Source organism: Ranitomeya imitator, unplaced genomic scaffold, assembly GCF_032444005.1.
Source record: "Ranitomeya imitator isolate aRanImi1 unplaced genomic scaffold, aRanImi1.pri SCAFFOLD_194, whole genome shotgun sequence".
Taxonomy (NCBI): Eukaryota; Metazoa; Chordata; class Amphibia; order Anura; family Dendrobatidae; genus Ranitomeya; species Ranitomeya imitator.
In genome coordinates this window covers 130001-157184 of record NW_027193317.1, presented here as the reverse complement: position 1 = coordinate 157184, position 27184 = coordinate 130001, and the positions used below count along the sequence as shown (strand labels likewise).

At 51.7% G+C, this 27184-nt stretch overlaps 2 protein-coding genes across 3 annotated transcripts in view; both read right to left on the bottom strand.

The window, feature by feature from the left end:
• LOC138653071 (gastrula zinc finger protein XlCGF66.1-like) overlaps positions 1-27184 on the bottom strand; it is a 253205-nt gene that overhangs the window by 134252 nt on the left and 91769 nt on the right. The window lies entirely within an intron of this gene.
• Positions 1-27184, bottom strand: part of LOC138653068 (uncharacterized) — a 57714-nt gene that overhangs the window by 15959 nt on the left and 14571 nt on the right. Inside the window, exon 2 of the mRNA XM_069743180.1 lies at positions 2466-2539. Coding sequence (XP_069599281.1) covers positions 2466-2539 — 74 coding nt within the window. The remainder of the gene's footprint in view (positions 1-2465; positions 2540-27184) is intronic.

The window sequence follows — 27184 nt, the reverse complement described above, 5'->3', positions numbered from 1 at the left end:
AGGATTCACCGGATGTATCATCACTAAGCTGTAACCCAGCTTTCCCAGTGGCAGCAGGATTCGCTGGATGTATCATCACTAAGCTGTAAGAAAGCTTTCCCAGTGGCAGCAGGATTCACCGGATGTATCATCACTAAGCTGAAACAAAGCTTTCACAGTGGCAGCAGGATTCGCCAGATGTATCATCACTAAGCTGTAACCCAGCTTTCCCAGTGGCAGCAGGATTCGCTGGATGTATCATCACTAAGCCGTAAGAAAGCTTTCCCAGTGGCAGCAGGATTCACCGGATGTATCATCACTAAGCTGTAACCCAGCTTTCCCAGTGGCAGCAGGATTCGCCAGATGTATCATCACTAAGCTGTAACCCAGCTTTCCCAGTGGCAGCAGGATTTGCTGGATGTATCATCACTAAGCTGTAAGAAAGCTTTCCCAGTGGCAGCAGGATTCACCGGATGTATCATCACTAAGCTGTAACAAAGCTTTCACAGTGGCAGCAGGATTCGCCAGATGTATCATCACTAAGCTGTAACCCAGCTTTCCCAGTGGCAGCAGGATTCGCTGGATGTATCATCACTAAGCCGTAAGAAAGCTTTCCCAGTGGCAGCAGGATTCACCGGATGTATCATCACTAAGCTGTAACCCAGCTTTCCCAGTGGCAGCAGAATTCGCCAGATGTATCATCACTAAGCTGTAACCCAGCTTTCCCAGTGGCAGCAGGATTCGCTGGATGTATCATCACTAAGCTGTAAGAAAGCTTTCCCAGTGGCAGCAGGATTCACCGGATGTATCATCACTAAGCTGTAACCCAGCTTTCCCAGTGGCAGCAGGATTCGCTGGATGTATCATCACTAAGCTGTAAGAAAGCTTTCCCAGTGGTAGCAGGATTCACCGGATGTATCATCACTAAGCTGTAACAAAGCTTTCACAGTGGCAGCAGGATTCGCCAGATGTATCATCACTAAGCTGTAACCCAGCTTTCCCAGTGGCAGCAGGATTCGCTGGATGTATCATCACTAAGCCGTAAGAAAGCTTTCCCAGTGGCAGCAGGATTCACCGGATGTATCATCACTAAGCTGTAACCCAGCTTTCCCAGTGGCAGCAGGATTCGCCAGATGTATCATCACTAAGCTGTAACCCAGCTTTCCCAGTGGCAGCAGGATTCACCGGATGTATCATCACTAAGCTGTAAGAAAGCTTTCACAGTGGCAGCAGGATTCACCGGATGTATCATCACTAAGCTGTAACCCAGCTTTCCCAGTGGCAGCAGGATTCGCTGGATGTATCATCACTAAGCTGTAAGAAAGCTTTCCCAGTGGCAGCAGGATTCACCGGATGTATCATCACTAAGCTGTAAGAAAGCTTTCACAGTGGCAGCAGGATTCACCGGATGTATCATCACTAAGCTGTAACCCAGCTTTCCCAGTGGCAGCAGGATTCGCTGGATGTATCATCACTAAGCTGTAAGAAAGCTTTCCCAGTGGCAGCAGGATTCACCGGATGTATCATCACTAAGCTGTAACAAAGCTTTCACAGTGGCAGCAGGATTCGCCAGATGTATCATCACTAAGCTGTAACCCAGCTTTCCCAGTGGCAGCAGGATTCGCTGGATGTATCATCACTAAGCTGTAAGAAAGCTTTCCCAGTGGCAGCTGGATTCACCGGATGTATCATCACTAAGCTGTAACCCAGCTTTCCCAGTGGCAGCAGCAGACTATGGAATCACACTATGCTGTAACCCAGCTTTCCCAGTGGCAGCAGGATTCGCCAGATGTATCATCACTAAGCTGTAACCCAGCTTTCCCAGTGGCAGCAGGATTCGCTGGATGTATCATCACTAAGCTGTAAGAAAGCTTTCCCAGTGGCAGCTGGATTCACCGGATGTATCATCACTAAGCTGTAACCCAGCTTTCCCAGTGGCAGCAGCAGACTATGGAATCACACTGTGCTGTAGCCCCTCTCACCCATTGTGAGCTGCAGCCTTCAACATATCATTCATAGCACAGCTTTTCCAGTCTCAGGATGGATTACTACTGAGCTATAACCCAACTTTCCAATGCTCTGCTACCATCTCAGACTGTATAATCAGTAAACTGTAACCCAGCTTTCCCACTGTCCGCGGCGGCCACAGAATGAGCCATAACAATATCTCCTGAAGATGGAGAGGCTCCACATAGAGGAGGGAAATGATTGCACAATTTAATGGAATTTATTCTCTTATTATTCTATTCTCTATATTTCAGGCAGAAACTTCTAAAGAAACATAAGAAGAAATTTGTAAACTAAAGTGCGTTACACTGAGGGGCAAAACAGGGAATAAAAGCATCAGAAACACAAGGTGAAAACAAGGACAGTGTGCAGCCTGCGGCCTACAAGGGAAAATGAGAAAAGGCTCCAAGTGTCCAAACAAAAGCGCAGAATTACCCGGGGTGTAATGTGCACAGGGACGGAGACAGGGAGACACTCACCGTGTGCTGAGGAGGAGGAGAAGGACCTGCGGTGACGTCATCACTGAGAGCAGTCAGTGCGGGAGGAGAAGGACCTGCGGTGACGTCATCACTGAGAGCAGTCAGTGCGGGAGGAGAAGGACCTGCGGTGACGTCATCACTGAGAGCACTCAGTGCAGGAGAAGGACCTGCAGTGACGTCATCACTGAGAGCAGTCAGTGCGGGAGGAGAAGGACCTGCGGTGACGTCATCACTCAGAGCAGTCAGTGCGGGACTGAGCCAGGGGCTCTCCTGCTCTTCACACACGGCTCTGCTCTACACACACGGCTCTGCTCTACACACACGGCTCTGCTCTACACACACGGCTCTGCTCTACACACACGGCTCTGCTCTACACACACACGGCTCTGCTCTACACACACACGGCTCTGCTCTACACACACACACACGGCTCTGCTCTACACACACACACATGGCTCTGCTCTACACACACGGCTCTGCTCCACACACACACACGGCTCTGCTCTACACACACGGCTCTGCTCCACACACACACACGGCTCTGCTCCACACACACACACGGCTCTGATCCACACACACACACGGCTCTGATCCACACACACACACGGCTCTGCTCTACACACACGGCTCTGCTCTACACACACGGCTCTGCTCTACACACACACGGCTCTGCTCTACACACACACACACGGCTCTGCTCTACACACACACGGCTCTGCTCTACACACACACACATGGCTCTGCTCTACACACACACACGGCTCTGCTCTACACACACACGGCTCTGCTCCACACACACACACGGCTCTGCTCTACACACACGGCTCTGCTCCACACACACACACGGCTCTGCTCCACACACACACACGGCTCTGCTCCACACACACACACGGCTCTGCTCCACACACACACACGGCTCTGCTCTACACACACACACGGCTCTGCTCTGCACACACACGGCTCTGCTCTACACACACACACGGCTCTGCTCCACACACACACACGGCTCTGCTCCACACACACACACGGCTCTGCTCTACACACACACACGGCTCTGCTCCACACACACACACGGCTCTGCTCCACACACACACACGGCTCTGCTCCACACACACACACGGCTCTGCTCTACACACACACGGCTCTGCTCCACACACACACACGGCTCTGCTCCACACACACACACGGCTCTGCTCCACACACACACACGGCTCTGCTCCACACACACACACGGCTCTGCTCTACACACACACGGCTCTGCTCTACACACACACACGGCTCTGCTCTACACACACACACGGCTCTGCTCTGCACACACACGGCTCTGCTCTACACACACACACGGCTCTGCTCTACACACACACACACGGCTCTGCTCTACACACACACACGGCTCTGCTCTACACACACACACGGCTCTGCTCTACACACACGGCTCTGCCCTACACACACACGGCTCTGCTCTACACACACACACGGCTCTGCTCTACACACACACACACGGCTCTGCTCTACACACACACGGCTCTGCTCTACACACACACACACGGCTCTGCTCTACACACACACGGCTCTGCTCTACACACACACACATGGCTCTGCTCTACACACACACACGGCTCTGCTCTACACACACACGGCTCTGCTCTACACACACACACGGCTCTGCTCCACACACACACGGCTCTGCTCTACACACACACACGGCTCTGCTCCACACACACACACGGCTCTGCTCCACACACACACACGGCTCTGCTCCACACACACACACGGCTCTGCTCCACACACACACACGGCTCTGCTCTGCACACACACGGCTCTGCTCTACACACACACACGGCTCTGCTCTACACACACACACGGCTCTGCTCTACACACACACACGGCTCTGCTCTACACACACGGCTCTGCCCTACACACACACGGCTCTGCTCTACACACACACACACGGCTCTGCTCTACACACACACGGCTCTGCTCTACACACACACACATGGCTCTGCTCTACACACACACACGGCTCTGCTCTACACACACACGGCTCTGCTCTACACACACACACGGCTCTGCTCTACACACACACACACGGCTCTGCTCTACACACACACACGGCTCTGCTCTACACACACACACGGCTCTGCTCTACACACACACACGGCTCTGCTCCACACACACACACGGCTCTGCTCCACACACACACACGGCTCTGCTCTACACACACACACGGCTCTGCTCTACACACACACACGGCTCTGCTCTACACACACACGGCTCTGCTCTACACACACACACGGCTCTGCTCCACACACACACAGCTCTGCTCTACACACACACACGGCTCTGCTCTACACACACACGTCTCTGCTCTACACACACACGGCTCTGCTCTACACACACACACGGCTCTGCTCTACACACACACACGGCTCTGCTCTACACACATGGTTCTGCTCTACACACACACACACATGGCTCTGCTCTACACACACACGGCTCTGCTCTACACACACACACGGCTCTGCTCTACACACATACACACATGGCTCTGCTCTACACACACACACGGCTCTGCTCCACACACACACACGGCTCTGCTCCACACACACACACGGCTCTGCTCCACACACACACACGGCTCTGCTCTACACACACACACGGCTCTGCTCTACACACACACACGGCTCTGCTCTACACACACACGGCTCTGCTCTACACACACACACGGCTCTGCTCCACACACACACGGCTCTGCTCTACACACACACACGGCTCTGCTCTACACACACACGTCTCTGCTCTACACACACACGGCTCTGCTCTACACACACACACGGCTCTGCTCTACACACACACACGGCTCTGCTCTACACACATGGTTCTGCTCTACACACACACACACATGGCTCTGCTCTACACACACACGGCTCTGCTCTACACACACACGGCTCTGCTCTACACACACACACGGCTCTGCTCTACACACATACACACATGGCTCTGCTCTACACACACACACGGCTCTGCTCTACACACACGGCTCTGCTCTACACACACACACGGCTCTGCTCCACACACACACACGGCTCTGCTCCACACACACGGCTCTGCTCCACACACACACACGGCTCTGCTCCACACACACACACGGCTCTGCTCCACACACACACACGGCTCTGCTCCACACACACACACGGCTCTGCTCTACACACACGGCTCTGCTCTACACACACACACACATGGCTCTGCTCTACACACACACACGGCTCTGCTCTACACACACACACGGCTCTGCTCTACACACATACACACATGGCTCTGCTCTACACACACACACGGCTCTGCTCTACACACACACACGGCTCTGCTCTACACACACACACGGCTCTGCTCTACACACACACGGCTCTGCTCTACACACACACACGGCTCTGCTCTACACACATGGTTCTGCTCTACACACACACACACATGGCTCTGCTCTACACACACACACACATGGCTCTGCTCTACACACATACGGCTCTGCTCTACACACACACACGGCTCTGCTCTACACACACACACACGGCTCTGCTCTACACACACACACGGCTCTGCTCTACACACATGGTTCTGCTCTACACACACACACACATGGCTCTGCTCTACACACACACATGGCTCTGCTCTACACACACACACGGCTCTGCTCTACACACACACGGCTCTGCTCTACACACACACACGGCTCTGCTCTACACACACACACACATGGCTCTGCTCTACACACACACACACGGCTCTGCTCTACACACACACGGCTCTGCTCTACACACACACATGGCTCTGCTCTACACACACACGGCTCTGCTCTACACACACACACGGCTCTGCTCTACACACACACACGGCTCTGCTCTACACACATGGTTCTGCTCTACACACACACACGGCTCTGCTCTACACACACACACGGCTCTTCTCTACACACACGGCTCTGCTCTACACACACACACACGGCTCTGCTCTACACACACACACGGCTCTGCTCTACACACACACACGGCTCTGTTCTACACACACACACGGCTCTGCTCTGCACACACGGCTCTGCTCTACACACACACGGCTCTGCTCTACACACACACGGCTCTGCTCTACACACACGGCTCTGCTCCACACACACACGGCTCTGCTCTACACACACACGGCTCTGCTCTACACACACACACGGCTCTGCTCTACACACACACGGCTCTGCTCCACACACACACACGGCTCTGCTCTACACACACACGGCTCTGCTCTACACACACACACGGCTCTGCTCTACACACACACACGGCTCTGCTCTACACACACACACGGCCCTGCTCTACACACACACGTGGCTCTGCTCTACACACACACACGGCTCTGCTCTACACACACACGGCTCTGCTCTACACACACACACGGCTCTGCTCTACACACACACACACACGGCTCTGCTCTACACACACACACGGCTCTGCTCTACACACACACACACACGGCTCTGCTCTACACACACACACGGCTCTGCTCCACACACACACACGGCTCTGCTCTACACACACACACGGCTCTGCTCCACACACACACACGGCTCTGCTCCACACACACACACGGCTCTGCTCTACACACACACACGGCTCTGCTCTACACACACACACGGCTCTGCTCTACACACACACACGGCTCTGCTCCACACACACACACGGCTCTGCTCTACACACACACACGACTCTGCTCTACACATACACGGCTCTGCTCTACACACACACACGGCTCTGCTCTACACACACACGGCTCTGCTCTACACACACGGCTCTGCTCTACACACACACACGGCTCTGCTCTACACACACACACGGCTCTGCTCTGCACACACACGACTCTGCTCTACACACACACACGGCTCTGCTCTGCACACACACGGCTCTGCTCTACACACACACACGGCTCTGCTCTACACACACACGGCTCTGCTCTACACACACACACACTGCTCTGCTCTACACACACACACGGCTCTGCTCTACACACACGTGGCTCTGCTCTACACACACACACAGCTCTGCTCTACACACACACACGGCTCTGCTCTACACACACACGGCTCTGCTCTACACACACACACACACGGCTCTGCTCTACACACACACACACACACACATGGCTCTGCTCTACACACACACACACACGGCTCTGCTCTACACACACACACGGCTCTGCTCTACACACACACACGGCTCTGCTCCACACACACGGCTCTGCTCTACACACACACGGCTCTGCTCTACACACACACACGGCTCTGCTCTACACACACGGCTCTACACACACACACGGCTCTGCTCTACACACACGGCTCTGCTCTACACACACACACGGCTCTGCTCTACACACACACACGGCTCTGCTCTACACACACATACGGCTCTGCTCTACACACACACACGGCTCTGCTCTACACACACGGCTCTGCTCTACACACACACACGGCTCTGCTCTACACACACACGGCTCTGCTCTACACACACACACGGCTCTGCTCTACACACACACACACACGGCTCTGCTCTACACACACACACGGCTCTGCTCTACACACATACACACATGGCTCTGCTCTACACACACACACGGCTCTGCTCCACACACACACACGGCTCTGCTCTACACACACACACGGCTCTGCTCCACACACACACACGGCTCTGCTCTACACACACACACGGCTCTGCTCTACACACACGGCTCTGCTCTACACACACACACGGCTCTGCTCTACACACACACGGCTCTGCTCCACACACACACGGCTCTGCTCTACACACACACACGGCTCTGCTCTACACACACGGCTCTGCTCTACACACACACGGCTCTGCTCTACACACACGGCTCTGCTCTACACACACACGGCTCTGCTCTACACACACACACGGCTCTGCTCTGCACACACACGGCTCTGCTCTACACACACACACACGGCTCTGCTCTACACACACACGGCTCTGCTCTACACACACACACGGCTCTGCTCTACACACACACACACGGCTCTGCTCTACACACACACACGGCTCTGCTCTACACACACACACGGCTCTGCTCTACACACACGGCTCTGCCCTACACACACACGGCTCTGCTCTACACACACACGGCTCTGCTCTACACACACACACACGGCTCTGCTCTACACACACACACGGCTCTGCTCTACACACACACACGGCTCTGCTCTGCACACACACGGCTCTGCTCTACACACACACATGGCTCTGCTCTACACACACACACGGCTCTGCTCTACACACACACGGCTCTGCTCTACACACACACACGGCTCTGCTCTACACACACACACGGCTCTGCTCTACACACACACACGGCTCTGCTCTACACACACACGGCTCTGCTCTACACACACACACACGGCTCTGCTCTACACACACACGGCTCTGCTCTACACACACGGCTCTGCTCCACACACACACACGGCTCTGCTCTACACACACACACGGCTCTGCTCCACACACACACACGGCTCTGCTCTACACACACACACGGCTCTGCTCTACACACACGGCTCTGCTCTACACACACACACGGCTCTGCTCTACACACACACACGGCTCTGCTCCACACACACACACTGCTCTGCTCCACACACACACACGGCTCTGCTCTACACACACACACGGCTCTGCTCTACACACACACACGGCTCTGCTCTACACACACACGGCTCTGCTCTACACACACACACGGCTCTGCTCTACACACACACACAGCTCTGCTCTACACACACACACGGCTCTGCTCTACACACACACACGGCTCTGCTCTACACACACACACGGCTCTGCTCTACACACACACGGCTCTGCTCTACACACACACACACGGCTCTGCTCTACACACACACGGCTCTGCTCTACACACACGGCTCTGCTCCACACACACACACGGCTCTGCTCTACACACACACACGGCTCTGCTCCACACACACACACGGCTCTGCTCTACACACACACACGGCTCTGCTCTACACACACGGCTCTGCTCTACACACACACACGGCTCTGCTCTACACACACACACGGCTCTGCTCCACACACACACACTGCTCTGCTCCACACACACACACGGCTCTGCTCTACACACACACACGGCTCTGCTCTACACACACACACGGCTCTGCTCTACACACACACGGCTCTGCTCTACACACACACACGTCTCTGCTCCACACACACACAGCTCTGCTCTACACACACACACGGCTCTGCTCTACACACACACGTCTCTGCTCTACACACACACGGCTCTGCTCTACACACACACACAGCTCTGCTCTATACACACTCGGTTCTGCTCTACACACACACACGGCTCTGCTCTACACACACACACACGGCTCTGCTCTACACACACACGGCTCTGCTCTACACACACACGTCTCTGCTCTACACACAGCTCTGCTCTACACACATGGTTCTGCTCTACACACACACACACATGGCTCTGCTCTACACACACACGGCTCTGCTCTACACACATACACACATGGCTCTGCTCCACACACACACACGGCTCTGCTCCACACACACACACGGCTCTGCTCCACACACACACACGGCTCTGCTCCACACACACACACGGCTCTGCGCTACACACACACACGGCTCTGCTCTACACACACACACGGCTCTGCTCTACACACACACGGCTCTGCTCTACACACACACACGGCTCTGCTCTACACACACACGGCTCTGCTCTACACACACACGGCTCTGCTCTACACACACACGGCTCTGCTCTACACACATGGTTCTGCTCTACACACACACACACATGGCTCTGCTCTACACACACACGGCTCTGCTCTACACACACACACGGCTCTGCTCTACACACATACACACATGGCTCTGCTCTACACACACACACGGCTCTGCTCCACACACACACACGGCTCTGCTCTACACACACACGGCTCTGCTCTACACACACACGGCTCTGCTCTACACACACACACGGCTCTGCTCCACACACACACGGCTCTGCTCTACACACACACACGGCTCTGCTCTACACACACACGGCTCTGCTCTACACACACACACGGCTCTGCTCTACACACACACGGCTCTGCTCTACACACATGGTTCTGCTCTACACACACACACACATGGCTCTGCTCTACACACACACGGCTCTGCTCTACACACACACGGCTCTGCTCTACACACACACACGGCTCTGCTCTACACACATACACACACGGCTCTGCTCTACACACACGGCTCTGCTCTACACACACACACGGCTCTGCTCCACACACACACACGGCTCTGCTCCACACACACACACGGCTCTGCTCCACACACACACACGGCTCTGCTCTACACACACACACGGCTCTGCTCCACACACACACACGGCTCTGCTCCACACACACACACGGCTCTGCTCCACACACACACACGGCTCTGCTCTACACACACGGCTCTGCTCTACACACACACACACATGGCTCTGCTCTACACACACACGGCTCTGCTCTACACACACACACGGCTCTGCTCTACACACACACACGGCTCTGCTCTACACACACACGGCTCTGCTCTACACACACACACGGCTCTGCTCTACACACATGGTTCTGCTCTACACACACGGCTCTGCTCTACACACACACACACATGGCTCTGCTCTACACACATACGGCTCTGCTCTACACACACACGGCTCTGCTCTACACACATACACACATGGCTCTGCTCTACACACACACACGGCTCTGCTCTACACACACACACGGCTCTGCTCTACACACACACACGGCTCTGCTCTACACACACACACGGCTCTGCTCTACACACATGGTTCTGCTCTACACACACACACACATGGCTCTGCTCTACACACACACACGGCTCTGCTCTACACACACACGGCTCTGCTCTACACACACACACGGCTCTGCTCTACACACACACACACGGCTCTGCTCTACACACACACGGCTCTGCTCTACACACACACACGGCTCTGCTCTACACACACACGGCTCTGCTCTACACACACACACGGCTCTGCTCTACACACACACACGGCTCTGCTCTACACACACACACGGCTCTGCTCTACACACACACACGGCTCTGCTCTACACACACACACGGCTCTGCTCTACACACACACACGGCTCTGCTCTACACACACACACGGCTCTGCTCTACACACATGGTTCTGCTCTACACACACACACACGGCTCAGCTCTACACACACACACGGCTCTGCTCTACACACACGGCTCTGCTCTACACACACACACACACACACACATGGCTCTGCTCTACACACACACATGGCTCTACTCTACACACACAAGGCTCTGCTCTACACACACACACGGCTCTGTTCTACACACACACACGGCTCTGCTCTGCACACACGGCTCTGCCCTACACACACACGGCTCTGCTCTACACACACACGGCTCTGCTCTACACACACACGGCTCTGCTCTACACACACGGCTCTGCTCCACACACACACGGCTCTGCTCTACACACACACGGCTCTGCTCTACACACACACACGGCTCTGCTCTACACACACACGGCTCTGCTCCACACACACACACGGCTCTGCTCTACACACACACGGCTCTGCTCTACACACACACACACGGCTCTGCTCTACACACACACACGGCTCTGCTCTACACACACACACGGCTCTGCTCTACACACACACGTGGCTCTGCTCTACACAGACACACGGCTCTGCTCTACACACACACACGGCTCTGCTCTACACACACACGGCTCTGCTCTACACACACACGGCTCTGCTCTACACACACACGGCTCTGCTCTACACACACACACGGCTCTGCTCTACACACACACACACGGCTCTGCTCTACACACACACGGCTCTGCTCTACACACACACGGCTCTGCTCTACACACACACACGGCTCTGCTCTACACACACACACGGCTCTGCTCTACACACACACGGCTCTGCACTACACACACACGGCTCTGCTCTACACACACACACACACACACACATGGCTCTGCTCTACACACACACACGGCTCTGCTCTACACACACACGGCTCTGCTCTACACACACACACGGCTCTGCTCTACACACACACACGGCTCTGCTCTACACACACACACGGCTCTGCTCTACACACACACACACACGGCTCTGCTCTACACACACACACGGCTCTGCTCCACACACACACACGGCTCTGCTCTACACACACACACGGCTCTGCTCCACACACACACACGGCTCTGCTCTACACACACACACGGCTCTGCTCTACACACACACACGGCTCTGCTCTACACACACACACGGCTCTGCTCTACACACACACACGGCTCTGCTCCACACACACACACGGCTCTGCTCTACACACACACACGGCTCTGCTCTGCACACACACGGCTCTGCTCTACACACACACACGGCTCTGCTCTACACACACACACACGGCTCTGCTCTACACACACACACACGGCTCTGCTCTACACACACACGGCTCTGCTCTACACACACACACGGCTCTGCTCTACACACACACGGCTCTGCTCTACACACACGGCTCTGCTCTACACACACACACGGCTCTGCTCTACACACACACACGGCTCTGCTCCACACACACACACGGCTCTGCTCTACACACACACACGGCTCTGCTCTGCACACACACGGCTCTGCTCTACACACACACACACGGCTCTGCTCTACACACACACACACGGCTCTGCTCTACACACACACACGGCTCTGCTCTACACACACGTGGCTCTGCTTTACACACACACACGGCTCTGCTCTACACACACACACGGCTCTGCTCTACACACACACGGCTCTGCTCTACACACACACGGCTCTGCTCTACACACACACACACACACACATGGCTCTGCTCTACACACACACACACACGGCTCTGCTCTACACACACACACGGCTCTGCTCTACACACACACGGCTCTGCTCTACACACACACACGGCTCTGCTCTACACACACACACGGCTCTGCTCTACACACACGGCTCTGCTCTACACACACACGGCTCTGCTCTACACACACACACGGCTCTGCTCTACACACACACACGGCTCTGCTCTACACACACGGCTCTGCTCTACACACACACGGCTCTGCTCTACACACACATACGGCTCTGCTCTACACACACACACGGCTCTGCTCTACACACACGGCTCTGCTCTACACACACACACGGCTCTGCTCTACACACACACGGCTCTGCTCTACACACACACACGGCTCTGCTCTACACACATACACACATGGCTCTGCTCTACACACACACACGGCTCTGCTCCACACACACACACGGCTCTGCTCTACACACACACACGGCTCTGCTACACACACACGGCTCTGCTCTACACACACGGCTCTGCTCTACACACACACACGGCTCTGCTCTACACACACACGGCTCTGCTCCACACACACACACGGCTCTGCTCTACACACACACACGGCTCTGCTCTACACACACGGCTCTGCTCTACACACACGGCTCTGCTCTACACACACACGGCTCTGCTCTACACACACACACGGCTCTGCTCTACACACACACACATGGCTCTGCTCTGCACACACACGGCTCTGCTCTACACACACACGGCTCTGCTCTACACACACACGGCTCTGCTCTACACACACACACGGCTCTGCTCTACACACACACACACGGCTCTGCTCTACACACACACACGGCTCTGCTCTACACACACACACGGCTCTGCTTTACACACACGGCTCTGCCCTACACACACACGGCTCTGCTCTACACACACACGGCTCTGCTCTACACACACACGGCTCTGCTCTACACACACACACGGCTCTGCTCTACACACACACACGGCTCTGCTCTACACACACACACGGCTCTGCTCTTCACACACACGGCTCTGCTCTACACACACACACGGCTCTGCTCTACACACACACACGGCTCTGTTCTACACACACACACGGCTCTGCTCTACACACACGGCTCTGCTCTACACACACACGGCTCTGCTCTACACACACACGGCTCTGCTCTGCACACACGGCTCTGCTCCACACACACACGGCTCTGCTCTACACACACACACGGCTCTGCTCTACACACACACGGCTCTGCTCCACACACACACACGGCTCTGCTCTACACACACACGGCTCTTCTCTACACACACACACGGCTCTGCTCTACACACACACGGCTCTGCTCCACACACACACACGGCTCTGCTCTACACACACACGGCTCTTCTCTACACACACACACGGCTCTGCTCTACACACACACTCGGCTCTGCTCTACACACACACACGGCTCTGCTCTGCACACACACGGCTCTGCTCTACACACACACACGGCTCTGCTCTACACACACACATGGCTCTGCTCTACACACACACGGCTCTGCTCTACACACACACACGGCTCTGCTCTACACACACACGGCTCTGCTCTACACACACACACGGCTCTGCTCTACACACACACACGGCTCTGCTCTACACACACACGTGGCTCTGCTCTACACAGACACACGGCTCTGCTCTACACACACACACGGCTCTGCTCTACACACACACGGCTCTGCTCTACACACACACACGGCTCTGCTCTACACACACACGGCTCTGCTCTACACACACACGGCTCTGCTCTACACACACACACACGGCTCTGCTCTACACACACACGGCTCTGCTCTACACACACACGGCTCTGCTCTACACACACACACGGCTCTGCTCTACACACACACACGGCTCTGCTCTACACACACACGGCTCTGCACTACACACACACGGCTCTGCTCTACACACACACACACACACACATGGCTCTGCTCTACACACACACACGGCTCTGCTCTACACACACACGGCTCTGCTCTACACACACACACGGCTCTGCTCTACACACACACACACACGGCTCTGCTCTACACACACACACGGCTCTGCTCTACACACACACACGGCTCTGCTCTGCACACACACGGCTCTGCTCTACACACACACGGCTCTGCTCTACACACACACACGGCTCTGCTCTACACACACGTGGCTCTGCTCTACACACACACACGGCTCTGCTCTACACACACACACGGCTCTGCTCTACACACATACACGGCTCTGCTCCACACACACGGCTCTGCTCTACACACACACGGCTCTGCTCTACACACACACACGGCTCTGCTCTACACACACACACGGCTCTGCTCTACATACACACGGCTCTGCTCTACACACACACACGGCTCTGCTCTACACACACACGGCTTTGCTCTACACACACACACACACACACATGGCTCTGCTCTACACACACACACACACGGCTCTGCTCTACACACACACACGGCTCTGCTCTACACACACACACGGCTCTGCTCCACACACACGGCTCTGCTCTACACACACACGGCTCTGCTCTACACACACACACGGCTCTGCTCTACACACACGGCTCTGCTCTACACACACACACGGCTCTGCTCTACACACACACACGGCTCTGCTCTACACACACATACGGCTCTGCTCTACACACACACACGGCTCTGCTCTACACACACGGCTCTGCTCTACACACACACACGGCTCTGCTCTACACACACACGGCTCTGCTCTACACACACGGCTCTGCTCTACACACATACACACATGGCTCTGCTCTACACACACACACGGCTCTGCTCCACACACACACACGGCTCTGCTCTACACACACACACGGCTCTGCTCCACACACACACACGGCTCTGCTCTACACACACACACGGCTCTGCTCTACACACACGGCTCTGCTCTACACACACACGGCTCTGCTCTACACACACGGCTCTGCTCTACACACACACGGCTCTGCTCTACACACACACACGGCTCTGCTCTACACACACACACGGCTCTGCTCTACACACACACACACACGGCTCTGCTCCACACACACACACACACGGCTCTGCTCTACACACACACACGGCTCTGCTCCACACACACACACGGCTCTGCTCTACACACACACACGGCTCTGCTCTACACACACACGGCTCTGCTCTACACACACACACGGCTCTGCTCTACACACACACGGCTCTGCTCCACACACACACACGGCTCTGCTCTACACACACACACGGCTCTGCTCTACACACACACGGCTCTGCTCTACACACACACACACGGCTCTGCTCTACACACACACACGGCTCTGCTCTACACACACACACGGCTCTGCTCTACACACACACACGACTCTGCTCCACACACACACACACACGGCTCTGCTCTACACACACACACGGCTCTGCTCTACACACACACACGGCTCTGCTCTACACACATACACACATGGCTCTGCTCTACACACACACACGGCTCTGCTCCACACACACACACGGCTCTGCTCTACACACACACACGGCTCTGCTCCACACACACACACGGCTCTGCTCTACACACACACACGGCTCTGCTCTACACACACACACGGCTCTGCTCTACACACACACGGCTCTGCTCTACACACACACGGCTCTGCTCCACACACACACACGGCTCTGCTCTACACACACACACGGCTCTGCTCTACACACACACACGGCTCTGCTCTACACACACACGGCTCTGCTCTACACACACACGGCTCTGCTCTACACACACACACACGGCTCTGCTCTACACACACACGGCTCTGCTCCACACACACACACGGCTCTGCTCTACACACACACACGGCTCTGCTCTACACACACGGCTCTGCTCTACACACACACGGCTCTGATCTACACACACACACGGCTCTGCTCCACACACACACACGGCTCTGCTCTACACACATACACGGCTCTGCTCTACACACACGGCTGTGCTCTACACACACACACGGCTCTGCTCCACACACACACACGACTCTGCTCTGCACACACACGGCTCTGCTCTACACACACACGGCTCTGCTCTACACACACACACGGCTCTGCTCTACACACACACACGGCTCTGCTCTACACACACACACGGCTCTGCTCTACACACACTGCTCTGCTCTACACACACACGGCTCTGCTCTACACACACACACGGCTCTGCTCTACACACACACACGGCTCTGCTCCACACACACACGGCTCTGCTCCACACACACACACGGCTCTGCTCCACACACACACGGCTCTGCTCTACACACACACACGGCTCTGCTCTACACACACACGGCTCTGCTCTACACACACACACGGCTCTGCTCTACACACACACGGCTCTGCTCTACACACACACACAGCTCTGCTCTACACACACACACGGCTCTGCTCTACACACACACACGGCTCTGCTCTACACACACACGGCTCTGCTCTACACACACGGCTCTGCTCTACACACACACACGGCTCTGCTCTACACACACACACGGCTCTGCTCCACACACACACAGCTCTGCTCCACACACACACACGGCTCTGCTCTACACACACACGGCTCTGCTCTACACACACACACGGCTCTGCTCTACACACACACGGCTCTGCTCTACACACACACGGCTCTGCTCTACACACACACGTCTCTGCTCTACACACACACACGGCTCTGCTCTACACACACACGGCTCTGCTCTACACACACACACGGCTCTGCTCTACACACACACGGCTCTGCTCTACACACACACACGGCTCTGCTCTACACACACACACGGCTCTGCTCTACACACACACACGGCTCTGCTCTACACACACACGGCTCTGCTCTACACACACACACGGCTCTGCTCTACACACACACACGGCTCTGCTCTACACACACACACGGCTCTGCTCTACACACACACGGCTCTGCTCTACACACACACGGCTCTGCTCTACACACACACACGGCTCTGCTCTACACACACACACGGCTCTGCTCTACACACACGGCTCTGCTCTACACACACACACGGCTCTGCTCTACACACACACGGCTCTGCTCTACACACACGGCTCTGCTCTACACACATACACACATGGCTCTGCTCTACACACACACACGGCTCTGCTCCACACACACACACGGCTCTGCTCTACACACACACACGGCTCTGCTCCACACACACACACGGCTCTGCTCTACACACACACACGGCTCTGCTCTACACACACGGCTCTGCTCTACACACACACGGCTCTGCTCTACACACACGGCTCTGCTCTACACACACACGGCTCTGCTCTACACACACACACGGCTCTGCTCTACACACACACACGGCTCTGCTCTACACACACACACACACGGCTCTGCTCCACACACACACACACACGGCTCTGCTCTACACACACACACGGCTCTGCTCCACACACACACACGGCTCTGCTCTACACACACACACGGCTCTGCTCTACACACACACGGCTCTGCTCTACACACACACACGGCTCTGCTCTACACACACACGGCTCTGCTCCACACACACACACGGCTCTGCTCTACACACACACACGGCTCTGCTCTACACACACACGGCTCTGCTCTACACACACACACGGCTCTGCTCTACACACACACGGCTCTGCTCTACACACACACACGGCTCTGCTCTACACACACACACGGCTCTGCTCTACACACACACACGGCTCTGCTCCACACACACACACACACACACACACGGCTCTGCTCTACACACACACGGCTCTGCTCTACACACACACACGGCTCTGCTCTACACACATACACACATGGCTCTGCTCTACACACACACACGGCTCTGCTCCACACACACACACGGCTCTGCTCTACACACACACACGGCTCTGCTCCACACACACACACGGCTCTGCTCTACACACACACACGGCTCTGCTCTACACACACACACTGCTCTGCTCTACACACACACACGGCTCTGCTCTACACACACACGGCTCTGCTCCACACACACACACGGCTCTGCTCTACACACACACACGGCTCTGCTCTACACACACGGCTCTGCTCTACACACACACGGCTCTGATCTACACACACACACGGCTCTGCTCCACACACACACACGGCTCTGCTCTACACACATACACGGCTCTGCTCTACACACACGGCTGTGCTCTACACACACACACGGCTCTGCTCCACACACACACACGACTCTGCTCTGCACACACACGGCTCTGCTCTACACACACACGGCTCTGCTCTACACACACACACGGCTCTGCTCTACACACACACACGGCTCTGCTCTACACACACACACGGCTCTGCTCTACACACACTGCTCTGCTCTACACACACACGGCTCTGCTCTACACACACACACGGCTCTGCTCTACACACACACACGGCTCTGCTCCACACACACACGGCTCTGCTCCACACACACACGGCTCTGCTCTACACACACACACGGCTCTGCTCCACACACACTGCTCTGCTCTACACACACACGGCTCTGCTCTACACACACACACGGCTCTGCTCTACACACACACACGGCTCTGCTCCACACACACACACGGCTCTGCTCCACACACACACGGCTCTGCTCTACACACACACACGGCTCTGCTCTACACACACACACGGCTCTGCTCTACACACACACGGCTCTGCTCTACACACACACACAGCTCTGCTCTACACACACACACGGCTCTGCTCTACACACACACACGGCTCTGCTCTACACACACACGGCTCTGCTCTACACACACGGCTCTGCTCTACACACACGGCTCTGCTCTACACACACACACGGCTCTGCTCTACACACACACACGGCTCTGCTCCACACACACACAGCTCTGCTCCACACACACACACGGCTCTGCTCTACACACACACGGCTCTGCTCTACACACACACACGGCTCTGCTCTACACACACACACACACGGCTCTGCTCCACACACACACACGGCTCTGCTCTGCACACACACGGCTCTGCTCTACACACACACGGCTCTGCTCTACACACACACACGGCTCTGCTCTACACACACGGCTCTGCCGCTCCTATACATATATATATATATACACAGTATACAATGCCATGGATGAGGCCAGTATGCTGAGTCGCTGCTCCTATACATATATATATATATATATACAGTATATAATGCCATGGATGAGGCCAGTATGCTGAGTCGCTGCTCCTATACATATATATATATATATATACCGTATATAATGCCATGGATGAGGCCAGTAAGCTGAGTCGCCGCTCCTATACATATATATATATACAGTATATAATGCCATGGATGAGGCCAGTATGCTGAGTCGCCGCTCTTATACATATATATATATACAGTATATAATGCCATGGATGAGGCCAGTATGCTGAGTCGCTGCTCCTATATATATAGATATACAGTATATAATGCCATGGATGAGGCCAGTATGCTGAGTCGCTGCTCCTATATATATAGATATACAGTATATAATGCCATGGATGAGGCCAGTATGCTGAGTCGCTGTTCCTATACATATATATATATATACAGTATATAATGCCATGGATGAGGCCAGTATGCTGAGTCGCTGCTCCTATATATATAGATATACAGTATATAATGCCATGGATGAGGCCAGTATGCTGAGTCGCTGCTCCTATATATATAGATATACAGTATATAATGCCATGGATGAGGCCAGTATGCTGAGTCGCTGTTCCTATACATATATATATACAGTATATAATGCCATGGATGAGGCCAGTATGCTGAGTCGCTGCTCCTATACATATATATATATATATATATATATATATATATATATATATATATACAGTATATAATGCCATGGATGAGGCCAGTATGCTGAGTCGCTGTTCCTATACATATATATATACAGTATATAATGCCATGGATGAGGCCAGTATGCTGAGTCGCTGTTCCTATACATATATATATATATATACAGTATATAATGCCATGGATGAGGCCAGTATGCTGAGTCGCTGTTCCTATACATATATATATACAGTATATAATGCCATGGATGAGGCCAGTATGCTGAGTCGCTGCTCCTATATATATATATATATACAGTATATAATGCCATGGATGAGGCCAGTATGCTGAGTCGCTGCTCCTATATATATATATATACAGTATATAATGCCATGGATGAGGCCAGTATGCTGAGTCGCTGCTCCTATACATATATATATACAGTGCCTAAAAGTAGTATTCAACCCCCTGCAGATTTAGCAGGTTTACACATTTGGAATTAACTTGGCATTGTGACATTTGGACTGTAGATCAGCCTGGAAGTGTGAAATGCACTGCAGCAAAAAAGAATGTTTTTTTTTTTTTTTGTAAATTGTGAAAAGTCTTTTCAGAGCGTCATTTATTATTCAACCCCTCAACCCACCAGAATTCTGTTTGGTTTCCCTAAAGTATTAAGAAGTAGTTCAGGCACAAAGAACAATGAGCTTCACATGTTTGGATTAATTATCTCTTTTTCCAGCCTTTTCTGACTATTTAAGACCCTCCCCAAACTTCTGAACAGCACTCATACATGGTCAACATGGGAAAGACAAAGGAGCATTCCAAGGCCATCAGAGACAAGATCGTGGAGGGTCACAAGGCTGGCAAGGGGTACAAAACCCTTTCCAAGGAGTTGGGCCTACCTGTCTCACTGTTGGGAGCATCATCCGAAGTGGAAGACTTATGGAACTACTGTTAGCCTTCCACGGCCTGGACAGCTTTTGAAAGTTTCCTCCCGTGCCGAGGCCAGGCATATCCGAAGAGTCAAGGCTAACCCAAGGACAACAAGGAAGGAGCTCCGGGAAGATCTCATGGCAGTGGGGACATTGGTTTCAGTCAATACCATAAGTAACGTACTCCACCGCAATGGTCTCCGTTCCAGACGAGCCCGTAAGTTACCTTTACTTTCAAAGCGTCATGTCAAGGCTCGTCTACAGTTTGCTCATGATCACTTGGAGGACTCAGACTGAATGGTTCAAGGTTCTCTGGTCTGATGAGACCAAGATCGAGATCTTTGGTGCCAACCACACACGTGACGTTTGGAGACTGGATGGCACTGCATACGACCCCAAGAATACCATCCCTACAGTCAAGCATGGTGGTGGCAGCATCATGCTGTGGGGCTGTTTCTCAGCCAAGGGGCCTGGCCATCTGGTCCGCATCCATGGGAAGATGGATAGCACGGCCTACCTGGAGATTTTGGCCAAGAACCTCCGCTCCTCCATCAAGGATCTTAAGATGGGTCGTCATTTCATCTTCCAACAAGACAACGACCCAAAGCACACAGCCAAGAAAACCAAGGCCTGGTTCAAGAGGCAAAAAATCAAGGTGTTGCAGTGGCCTAGTCAGTCTCCTGACCTTAACCCAATTGAAAACTTGTGGAAGGAGCTCAAGATTAAAGTCCACATGAGACACCCAAAGAACCTAGATAACTTGGAGAAAATCTGCATGGAGGAGTGGGCCAAGATAACTCCAGAGACCTGTGCCGGCCTGATCAGGTCTTATAAAAGACGATTATTAGCTGTAATTGCAAACAAGGTTATTCCACAAAATATTAAACCTAGGGGTTGAATAATAATTGACCCACACTTTTATGTTTAAAATTTATAAAAATTTAACGGAGCAACAAAACTTTTTGGTTTGTAAGATTTATGCATCTGTTAATAAATCCTGCTCTTGTTTGAAGGCTCTAACTTATTTGCATCTTATTAAACCTGCTAAATCTGCAGGGGGTTGAATACTACTTGTAGGCACTGTATATACAGTATGTAATGCCATGGATGAGGCCAGTATGCTGAGTCGCTCCTCCTATACATATATATATATATATATATATATATATATACAGTATATAATGCCATGGATGAGGCCAGTATGCTGAGTCGCTGCTCCTATACATATATATATATATATATATATATATATATATATATATATACACAGTATATAATGCTATGGATGAGGCCAGTATGCTGAGTCGCTGCTCCTATACATATATATATATATATATATATATATATATATATATACACAGTATATAATGCCATGGATGAGGCCAGTATGCTGAGTCGCTGCTCCTATACATATATATATATATATATATATATATATATATACAGTGGGGCAAAAAAGTATTTAGTCAGTCAGCAATAGTGCAAGTTCCACCACTTAAAAAGATGAGAGGCGTCTGTAATTTACATCATAGGTAGACCTCAACTATGGGAGACAAACTGAGAAAAAAAAATCCAGAAAATCACATTGTCTGTTTTTTTAACAATTTATTTGCATATTATGGTGGAAAATAAGTATTTGGTCAGAAACAAAATTTCATCTCAATACTTTGTAATATATCCTTTGTTGGCAATGACAGAGGTCAAACGTTTTCTGTAAGTCTTCACAAGGTTGCCACACACTGTTGTTGGTATGTTGGCCCATTCCTCCATGCAGATCTCCTCTAGAGCAGTGATGTTTTTGGCTTTTCGCTTGGCAACACGGACTTTCAACTCCCTCCAAAGGTTTTCTATAGGGTTGAGATCTGGAGACTGGCTAGGCCACTCCAGGACCTTGAAATGCTTCTTACGAAGCCACTCCTTCGTTGCCCTGGGGGTGTGCTTTGGATCATTGTCATGTTGAAAGACCCAGCCACGTTTCATCTTCAATGCCCTTGCTGATGGAAGGAGGTTTGCACTCAAAATCTCACGATACATGGCCCCATTTATTCTTTCATGTACCCGGATCAGTCGTCCTGGCCCCTTTGCAGAGAAACAGCCCCAAAGCATGATGTTTCCACCACCATGCTTTACAGTAGGTATGGTGTTTGATGGATGCAACTCAGTATTCTTTTTCCTCCAAACACGACAAGTTGTGTTTCTACCAAACAGTTCCAGTTTGGTTTCATCAGACCATAGGACATTCTCCCAAAACTCCTCTGGATCATCCAAATGCTCTCTAGCAAACTTCAGACGGGCCCGGACATGTACTGGCTTAAGCAGTGGGACACGTCTGGCACTGCAGGATCTGAGTCCTTAGTGGCATAGTGTGTTACTTATGGTAGGCCTTGTTACATTGGTCCCAGCTCTCTGCAGTTCATTCACTAGGTCCCCCCGCGTGGTTCTGGGATTTTTGCTCACTGTTCTTGTGATCATTCTGACCCCACAGGGTGGGATTTTGCGTGGAGCCCCAGATCGAGGGATATTATCAGTGGTCTTGTATGTCTTCCATTTTCTAATTATTGCTCCCACTGTTGATTTCTTCACTCCAAGCTGGTTGGCTATTGCAGATTCAGTCTTCCCAGCCTGGTGCAGGGCTACAATTTTGTTTCTGGTGTCCTTTGACAGCTCTTTGGTCTTCACCATAGTGGAGTTTGGAGTCAGACTGTTTGAGGGTGTGCACAGGTGTCTTTTTATACTGATAACAAGTTTAAACAGGTGCCATTACTACAGGTAATGAGTGGAGGAAAGAGGAGACTCTTAAAGAAGAAGTTACAGGTCTGTGAGAGCCAGAAATCTTGATTGTTTGTTTCTGACCAAATACTTATTTTCCACCATAATATGCAAATAAAATGATAAAAAAACAGACAATGTGATTTTCTGGATTTTTTTTTCTCAGTTTGTCTCCCATAGTTGAGGTCTACATTTGATGTAAATTACAGACGCCTCTCATCTTTTTAAGTGGTGGAACTTGCACTATAGCTGACTGACTAAATACTTTTTTGCCCCACTGTATATATATATATATACACAGTATATAATGCCATGGATGAGGCCAGTATGCTGAGTCGCTGCTCCTATACATATATATATATATATATATATATATATATACACACAGTATATAATGCCATGGATGAGGCCAGTAAGCTGAGTCGCTGCTCCTATACATATATATATATATACAGTATATAATGCCATGGATGAGGCCAGTATGCTGAGTCGCTGCTCCTATACATATATATATATATACAGTATATAATGCCATGGATGAGGCCAGTATGCTGAGTCGCTGCTCCTATACATATATATATATATATATATATATATATATATACACAGTATATAATGCCATGGATGAGGCCAGTATGCTGAGTCGCTGCTCCTATACATATATATATATATATATATATATATATACACACAGTATATAATGCCATGGATGAGGCCAGTAAGCTGAGTCGCTGCTCCTATACATATATATATATATATATATATATATATATATATACACAGTATATAATGCCATGGATGAGGCCAGTATGCTGAGTCGCTGCTCCTATACATATATATATATATATATATATACACACAGTATATAATGCCATGGATGAGGCTAGTAAGCTGAGTCGCCGCTCCTATACATATATATATATATATACAGTATATAATGCCATGGATGAGGCCAGTATGCTGAGTCGCTCCTCCTATACATATATATATACAGTATATAATGCCATGGATGAGGCCAGTATGCTGAGTCGCTGCTCCTATACATATATATATATATATACAGTATATAATGCCATGGATGAGGCCAGTATGCTGAGTCGCTGCTCCTATACATATATATATATACAGTATATAATGCCATGGATGAGGCCAATATGCTGAGTCGCCGCTCCTATATATATATATATATATATATATATATATATATATATATATATACTAGCTGAAGAGCCCGGCATTGCCTAGGCATAGTAAATATCTGTGTTTAGTTATAGCACCTCACTTCTCTTATTTTCTTCCTCACACCTTTCATTTCCGCCTAACACTTGTCATTTCGACCTCACATCTGTCATTTTCCGATCACTCCACTATTTTCCCTCAGTCCTCTCATTTTGCACTCACAACTTTTCATTATCACCTCACACCTCTCATTTTCACCTCAGTATATACATGTTTGTCATCTCCCTTATATATAGTATACACCTGTATGTCATCTCCCCTGTATATAGTGTATACCTGCTGTGTGTTGTCTCCACTTTATATAGTATATACCTGTATGTCATCTCCTCCTATATCTAGTATATACCTGTATGTCATCTCCTCCTGTATATAGTATATACCTGTATGTCATCTCCTATATATAGCATATACCTGTATGTCATCTCCTCCTGTATATAGTATATACCTGTAGGTCATCTGCTCCTGTATATAGTATATACCTGTGTGTCATCTCCTCTTGTATATAGTATATACCTGTAAGTCATCTCCTCCTGTATATAGTATGTACCTGTATGTCATCTCCTCCTCTATATAGTATATACCTGTGTAATCTCTCCTGTATATAGTATATACCTGTGTGTCATCTCCCCTGTATATAGTATATACCTGTGTGATCTCCTGTGTTAGACCTCGTTCACACGTTATTTGGTCAGTATTTTTACCTCAGTATTTGTAAGCTAAATTGGCAGCCTGATAAATCACCAGCCAACAGGAAGCCTTCCCCATGGCAGTATATATTAGCTCACACATACACATAATAGACAGGTCATGTGACTGACAGCTGGTGTATTTCCTATATGGTACATTTGTTGCTCTTGTAGTTTGTCTGCTTATTAATCAGATTTTTATTTTTGAAGGATAATACCAGACTTGTGTGTGTTTTAGGGCGAGTTTCG